The following is an 8,735-nucleotide window of genomic DNA, read 5'->3' as shown; positions in this document are numbered from 1 at the left end:
GGGCGGGTCCTGTCACTAATAGAGAATATAATGATGTTATTGGTGATGAAGTCTTAGGTGATGTGATAATTGAGTGTGAGCCATTTACTAGAGGGATGCCAAATGTTGACACATTTGATGAATTGGTGGGTGAGTTAGGTAGTCAAAATATTCGAGGTGGGTGTGAAGATATATGGATTGAATGATGCTTATGTAATTGGCAGTGTATGACATTAATTTTGTAATATATTGTAATGTCATTTCTTCACTTTCATTATACAGGTTTTTGGCCACAAAACAATCAGTGCAAAAAATACTGGATCCAGATTACATCATTATATTCTGCATAAAAAACGACGTCTGTTCAAATAAAACACGACGTTATGGTTAACCATTTATTCAGCATATTTACCGATGTCTTAAAGCAACGTAACAATGAAGAACCACGCCGCTATTGTGGAGCAATTATCCAGGATATCACGTCGGGGAAGGATTAAGAACCGCCATGTAATTCAAAATAACACGACTCCAATCCCATAATACCGGCGTCTAAAAAACGAGATAAATTATCTGAACATTAATTTGGAACCGACGTTGTTTAATACGTGCGTCGTAAATAATGACGTTGTTTAGAAGCTCAACGTCGTCTACATTAATAAGTGCGTCGTGTGAGTAATGAATACATATAAATACAACGTCCACTATATAAATGCCACCGACGTTGTTTAGCATTTCAACGTCAACTACATAAATACATACGTCGTATATAATGACACTGACAACTATTTACACGTCATCTTTTTAGAAAAATCGAAGTGGAAAATTTATTTCACGACGGTTATTTTTAAATAAGAGACGTAGTAGATTTCAATAACGTCGTCTTCTCATGTATTTAAAGATGTCATATTTTTTCTTGTCGTGAAAATTGTATTTAACGGCGTAGTGTTTAGTTTTCGTCGTTGTATGTCTATCTTGCGGCCTTGTTCTTTCAATATGTGTCATATTTTTCCTTTTTAACGACGGTGATTTGTTTGAGTTGGTCGTCTATTCTCATCCTCGACAAATTTTTAAAACTTTAGCAGACTAAACACGTCTGTTTTATTTGTTTTCGACGTTGTTTTATTTAACAACGTCTAATATTTATCGTCGTTGTTTGTTTCTGAAGATAGGACGTATAAATTTTGTAATACGATTCCCATATATTTGTAACCGACGTTGTTTCGTTTTTCAACGTCTTCTCTATAAATACATACGTCGTAAATAATGACACTGACAACTATTTCCACGTCATCTTTTATAGAAAAATCGAAGTGGAAAATTTATTTTACGACGGCTGTTTTTATATAGGCGACGTAGTAGGAATAAATAACGTCGTCTTCTTATGTATTTAAAGACGTCATATTTTTTAGTGTCGTGAAAATAATATTTAACGGCGTTGTATTTTAATTTTCGTCGTTGTATGTCTATCTTGCGGCCTTGTTCTGTTAATATGTGTCATATTTTTCCTTTTTTACGACGGTTTGTTTAAGAGTTGGTCGTCTATTCTCATCCTCGGCTGCTTTTTAGTTCTTTTTGCAGTACAAAGACGTCGTTTTGTATTTGTTGACGACGTTGTATATTTTAACAACGACGGTGATTTAGCGTCGTGGTTTATGAGGTAAAAGATGACGGTGGATTCCACGACCATTGAAAAACCGAATACACGACGGTGGTTTACCGTCGTCTTTTTGCTTTTTTGTAGTAGTGTTTGTTCCATCTCCTATAAACATTTATCATTTAATCAATAAACGTATCATCGATAATACACATTGATCAGAGACGTGCTTAGATAGTTTCTTGATTATGTTGATCTGAGAAATCTGACAACTGCGAAACTCTAGCAACTTCAAGTAGTTTGATTAGTTTCTTATTTCCACTAAAAAATGCAGGAAAAATCCGAAAAATATGCGGAAAATTCCTACGTATCTATGGGGAAGAATACTTCGTAAAGAGTTTTTGGTTATACTTCGCAAGGAGTTTTTGGTTAAATTCAATATTTAAATCATCATGTTAGCGAAAAGGGATTTCCGGATTTTATTTTTTTTTTCGGTTACAAAAATTGTTACAAATGCAGGAGAAATCCGAAAATAATGGGGAAATTTCCTACTGGGTTATAAACAATATGGGAAAAACCCTACACTTATTTTCCCCCCTTAAATTTGATATTTAAATTATTATGTCTGTGAAAAGGTACTAGGGTTCAACAACCCTAGCAAGCCAACAACGTAGCATGAATCCATATGCCCAACCGTCGTCATTAAACCCTTACTTTATTCAATTAACACGGTACAAGTATTTGTGGACCAAGAAAACAATGGGTATAGATGTATTTTTGTCGTCGTTTCCCAACCGGTGTGACTGAAATGACAGTTCACACACCTCGATGAAACTGGAGGCAGCAAATTGCTCTTCTCGCGCCAAGTGGAGGCGAATAGGTCTTGGCATTTATGAAGCTAATTATCAATGTACATCACCAGTCAAGAAAATAAGAATACTTTTTATGATAATAATTATGCAAATATCACATCACCAGTTATGAAGGTAACTTAGTTATATTTCAACATGACCAAACAAATGTCCACTGACACACGGTCCAAAGCACAATTAAGTCTCCGCAATTTCGTCCGGAGCAATTCGTTGCGCTTGAAAACATACCGATAGAATACTAGGCTTAACTTGTTAATCGAACCCAACTCCGAACTTTAAAGATCAGAACTCTGGTTCCCAGCACTCAAAAGTGTAAACACATCCTTTAAGAAAAGTCCTAGGGCCATTTTAGTGTTTTCCAAAGGTTAAGATAGTCTCAAAAGACCCCAGATCAACTGTACGGTCAAACCCCCCTATATTATATAGTCGGAGATTTTCTAATAAGTATTTAAGTTAAAGATTGGTTACATACTTTTAATCTCAGCTAAATATCATGGGTTTACCTATATATAGCACATAACATACCAAATGCTAATGATCGAGCCCGAAAGCTCTTATAACTTGTCATCTCAATCTTTCATAATTCGAAATATGTCTACTAATGCTAACTCCTTCAAGAATTCTGCTATAAAAAAAGTCATGTATCATGCACATGTGTCATTTTCTATGGTTGTTTCAGTTGGAACTTTAATTGAGGAATATCTCAAATAACTTGTTTGAGGGACACTCTTGTAGGATATTCAGTTTGTCTTATGTTTCAACAATTCAAAATGTCTATTATTAATCTTTAATTCTAACAAATATTTCCGTAATAAAAATTTGGTATTAACAACCATCACTTAATTTTTATTTCTAATTATTTTCAATAATTTACTGATGTCCAAATAATGAAATTTTAAATGATGAAGTTGTAAATTTTATCTTTTAATAATTTCTATATATGATATTAGAATTAATTCATTAAAACACCCAGAGAAGGTGCAATTGGATAACCAATGGAAAAATTAGTAAAAATGTTTAATAGTAAATACTGGATTGTTGAACAAGAAGGTTTTTTTTTTTTTTTTCCCCATTACAATTGGGTAGATTGAGTTGTGATTTTAGTGATTTTAAATGTGTACAACCAACTAGCTATTGGTTTGGTGGTACTTCTATTTCCAATGTTAGAAGAGGTCCCAAGTTTGAATTCCCCCTCCCTTATTGACAAAGGGTAAATTATTGAGTTATTGACCGAAATGGTCCCCCAACTATTACTCAAGTTTTATTTTGGTTTACAAACTAAAATTTTCATTTCAATAGTCCTCCAATTCTCCATTTAGTATCAAAACGGTCCTACCGTAAAAGTCTGTCAATTGTTCTGTGAAATTGAGGGGCAAAAGCGCCTCTCTCTCTCTCTCTCTTCTCTCCACGCTCTATTCCTTCCTCAACCCACCTCCCATGGCTGCAAATCCTGATTTTGAAGATGAGAGAAAGCTGACCATCTTTATCTTGCCACATGTCCATTTAAGAAGCTATCAAATTTCTTGTCAAATAAGACAATAATGAATGTAGGTGAGAAAGCAACAAGGATCCACATAATTGATTTTGGTATCCATTATGATTTTCAATGGCCTTGCCTCATACAAAATCTCTCTTCTAGGCCTGGTTACCATAATGCTTCGGATGACTGGGATTACTATGATTGATCTTCTACAACTAACTCCAAGAAGACGAAGCAAGAGGGGACAAAGAGGTGGTTGCATAGACCGCACCCCACAGCCAAATCCCATTCCCATCATCAAACTGAAGGAGACTGGGAAGAAGGACAAGAAGGCTTTATTCTTTATCTTTCAAGCTGTGGATGAAGCTATTTTTGAAAGAATCACATCATGCCTCAAGGAAATCGAACTTTATTCTTTCAAGCTGTGGATGAAGTTATCTTTCAAGCTTTATTCTTTCAAGGAAAACGAACTTTATTCTTTCAAGCTATGGATGAAGCTATCTTTCAAGCTGTGGATGAAGCTATCTTTCAAGCTTTATTCTTGTATTAAGACGTTTCAATCAATCAATCACATTCAGTAATTCAAAGACTTATCTGATGCCATCAGATCAGTGATGATGCTCAAGGAAATCGAACTTAGTCTTATTCATATTATGTTGAAATGAATTTAAAAGCCTCACACAAGAAATTGAAATATATGAATTAATATTCTCTTCTTTTTTTTTTTCTTTGATTTATTTGTTTGTAGAGGGTCGAAATTAAAAAGAATTGTCCGCAACTGTCAAACCTACGTAAAACCGATAGATTTTGCTTAAGGGAAATGGTTTCTCAGTAAAATAATGAAGATGTGTCTGCGTGAAAGGAACAATTGGAACTATGTACCACTCTCCTAAACCTATCATACGTTTTTAATTAAAGCATGTAAACATCTGAACAACTTTGTTGTTCAATCCTAATTAATGACATAATTATAAGTACAAGTAGTAGAAATTACATAATCAATCACATTACAACAAAGAATAAAATACTAAGCTTATCTTTGTTTTATTTGAAGATGTGAAGCACGCTTTAGTTTTTTTGTTTTTTTGTTTTTTTTTGTGGGGTGCTGTTCAACGAATCCTAAAATTAACTTAGAACACTCTATGATATAAGTACACCCTAATATTTAAATCAAAATGTAAAATTAACTAAGTACACCCTACTTAACTACCAAAAATACCCATGATACACCATAATACTAAGTACACCCTATTTTACATGAATTGGTCGTCTTCATCAAATATGTTCCTGTCAACTCCTTTTCCCTTTCATCAAATCTAAACCGTCAGGGATACACTCGTTGAACCAAATTCATAAGTACTAACCAGAAGGTCTAAAGATGATGATCTGTCTTGAGGGTTCTTCTGTATGCTGCAAATGTAATGGGAAATATAAACAGTCACATGCCAGTGAATCAGATATGTATAAGGTGAAGTATGCATGTAAATATCTTATTAACAGGCAGACACGAAGAACAAAACTCGGGGGAGAACTGATCTGATGGTGCACAAGGTGGTGGACTTTCCACAATTCCCTCCAAAAGTTCATAAAAGCTTGGCCAGCCTTGCCGATCAAAATGAAATAATATATTTAAGTTGCTTTCACGCTGTTTGATGAATAACCATGGCTTTTTGGCAAGGGATTATGTTCGGCAGCTTCAATCTTTTCTCCTCTCAAAGATTCTTCATTGATGTCAGGAATTATGGAAGCGATAGAAAAAAAAATTTACACCCAACAAAAACTTTGAATTTTTATCTCAAATCAGTTTGGAATCAAACTCTAAAATTCTAATTTGATTAGGGTTCAATATATTGAGTAGGGTGTACTTACTAAAATTACTTTTGTTTCACAATTTATTTTATATTAGGGTAAATTAGTAATTCAATAAATTGTTTGGTAGGATGGTGTATTAAGTTAATTTGTTCGTTTAACAGCACGATTTTTGTGGATTTAATTTTCTCTGTTATGGCAGGCCAGTACAGCAAGAAAAATAAGTGAAAGCTGCATGCATGGTTTGGGTTTGCTTGATTATAAATAGCACAGCAGGTTGTAGCTAGGAAAAGCAATAAGCAACGAGAGAGAGAGAAAGAGAGATCATCAGAAATGGCAGACTTACCAAAGTTTTTTGCTCTTAAATCAGCCAAGAACCAGAAATACGTGGTCTTCAAAGACCAATCCACCGCAGAGCTGCCAAATAGGCTCGAATGCTCCGGAGAGGAAAGTCACAGCAAATACGCAAGGTTCAAAGCGGAGAAGGACGTAAACCAACCCAGTCTGGTGCATATAAAATCCACCTACAGCGACAAATACCTGAGAACGGCAAGCGAAGACAGTCCGTGGATTGTGGCCGAGGCTGACGAGAAACAGCCAAATAAAAACCTGTGGTCATGTACACTCTTCAAGCCTGTTGTTTTGCAAAAACCGGCACCGTACGTCGACGGCGTATACCAGTTCGTCCACGTGCGATTGGGAAACCTTACAGAGCCAAAATCTGGAACCGACTTCGAGGATGATGCCCTCGCTGCCGCAAATGCAAAACCCACCAGTACCCCTGCCTTCACTGTCGAAAAACTTCCAGGATGATCATCCTGTTAAGTTAATTTGATGTTTGTGGGTAGCGTCGCTGGAAATCCTCACGAGACTTCACTCGTCCTATCAGGGTCACCTATAGGTTTAAAAGGCTTGTTGCATACGCTAAATGCAATCGTGTTCCCTGCGAAAGTGGCATTTTCTTCAGTTTTCCTTATGTTGTGATTTGGGTTTCAATAATATTGCATGCAGCTGCTGCTCATGCATTAATTTATGTAACCTAGCTAAGACTATCCGTGGGAATAAAAGTTGTGCTTCTTTTGTTTTACTATTCCAATCTAGATTACTTGATGCATTCATGCATTACTTCCATGATCCAAGAAGTTCTCGGGTCCGTGATTATGAGAAGACCAGTGAGAATAATTGACACGGAGATTTGTCAAGCCAGATAAACAATAATAGTTCAATCCATGCATATTCTAACAAAATTCTCAACACATATATCAACATCTCAGAACTTTGGTTCCATCTCCTATAAACATTTATCATTTAATCAATAAACATATTATCGATAATACACATTGATCAGAGACATGCTTAGGTAGTTTCTTGATGTATTGATCAGAGAACTCTGACAACTGCGAAGCACTAGCAACTTCAAGCAGTTTGATTAGTTTCTTATTTCCACTAATACGGGCTTCATCAAGTGGAGTGCTTCCCCTATCTGCAATCAGGAAGTAGACTAATTAGGAAGGTTAAACATGCATGTTGGATTTATTTATATTTTAAATAGGCAGTCCTTTCCTTTAGTCTAACTTCATTGGATCCTATTGGATTTAGGAGCTTAAAGAAATTTAAAGAACAGATATCTGACAAGCAAGATGAACACTTGCTCCTGCTTCTAGAAGGAATTCTGCTATTGGATATAAGCCTTCTGAAGCAGCTACATGAAGCGGTGATCTCTTATCATAATTTTTCGTATTTGGGTTAATGTCATTAGCTAAAAGCCTTTTCAGGAGGTCCAAATTCCTCCTTGATACCGTAATATAGAGAAAATAGTGTTCCCAAATTTATCTAAAATTAAAGTAACATTCAAAGTTAATCAATACTCCTTTGCGGATTGGAGCTTGCAAGTGGTGGTAATGGGGAATGGAGAGAGAGCTTTTTATTTCATTTTTCAGTATCTATTTATTTTTAACATACGACATGACCAATTAACCCTCATATTTAATGGAAATATTGACATAATGTAACGGTAGGATCAATGGACCAAATAATATAGAGTTGATGGACTATTAAGAGGGATCAAAATGTAAATCGGGCATAAGTTTGAGGACCATTTGAGTAAATAATTCAATTGAATACTTAGGTGTTTTATACACTTGTATTTTCTACTTCGGCCCCCCCACTTTTACAATTCTAGCTCCGCCCCTAGGTACACAGGTTGCGCTTCTCCTGCTTCTCGCCAAACAAGCATCGTCGTCTAGTAGTGTTTCTTCTTCTTGCCTTCAAGATTTTGAAACCAACTCACAGCGATCTCCCTCTCTCGATCGTATGCTCAAACCCTAGATCTAAAATCCACAAATCTCAATTTTCCCTCCCAAGATGATTTCCACTTTTCAATTTTGAGTTTTCAAACATTATAGTGGTTGTTTTGTTAGAGATGGGGTCCACAAATCCACATCAACAGGCCCAACGATCGTTTTAGCTACATCAGTTGTTAGAGGTGGGGCCCACAAGTACACATCACAACCTCAGATTGGTGGGAAAAATCCCAGCTCAGTTGAATTGACCAATACACCTCTGCAATGTCATCATTTTAGCAGACCTTGGGATGGTGTTGATGGAAAGTGGTTAAGTAACACACGAAACCTTGGTAAAAGGGGCATAGTGGGTCACTTTAAATTTAAGGGGGTTAAGTGGGAATTGACCAATGTTTCAGGGGGCGCTGTAGCAGTTAAGCCTAAAAAGAATAGTTTTCAAGTGGGTGGCCTTCAGAGTGATAAATGATGTATAGCGAGTTGAAAACAAAAGGAGAATGCAGAGTTAGAAGGGAGGAGAAACAAAATAAAAAAATTTAAAATGTTATGAAATGTTTTTTTTTTCCCAATGTGTATTAATTGTTGGCCTTAATTGAGTCTACATCTAATCTTAGCCAATAAAAGTTCTTCAATTTTTTTTGTTGAGAAATTATTGTGTCTAAAAAGGGGCATAACTTAACCTTTCGTCATGGGCCTTAAAA

The 8,735-nt window shown here is 35.8% G+C and overlaps 1 protein-coding gene across 1 annotated transcript; it reads left to right on the top strand.

Moving 5' to 3' along the window:
* The first annotated feature begins 6,067 nt into the window (after positions 1 to 6,067).
* Positions 6,068 to 6,547, top strand: LOC117621820. Its single transcript, XM_034352364.1, has one exon. It carries the CDS (start codon positions 6,068 to 6,070, stop codon positions 6,545 to 6,547), a length of 480 nt encoding a protein of 159 aa, XP_034208255.1.
* The last annotated feature ends 2,188 nt before the right edge of the window (positions 6,548 to 8,735 follow it).

This window comes from Prunus dulcis, chromosome 3 (genome assembly GCF_902201215.1).
Source record: "Prunus dulcis chromosome 3, ALMONDv2, whole genome shotgun sequence".
Classification (NCBI taxonomy): domain Eukaryota; kingdom Viridiplantae; phylum Streptophyta; class Magnoliopsida; order Rosales; family Rosaceae; genus Prunus; species Prunus dulcis.
Note: the sequence above shows the minus strand (reverse complement) of the source record. Positions and strands in the feature narration are given on the sequence as shown.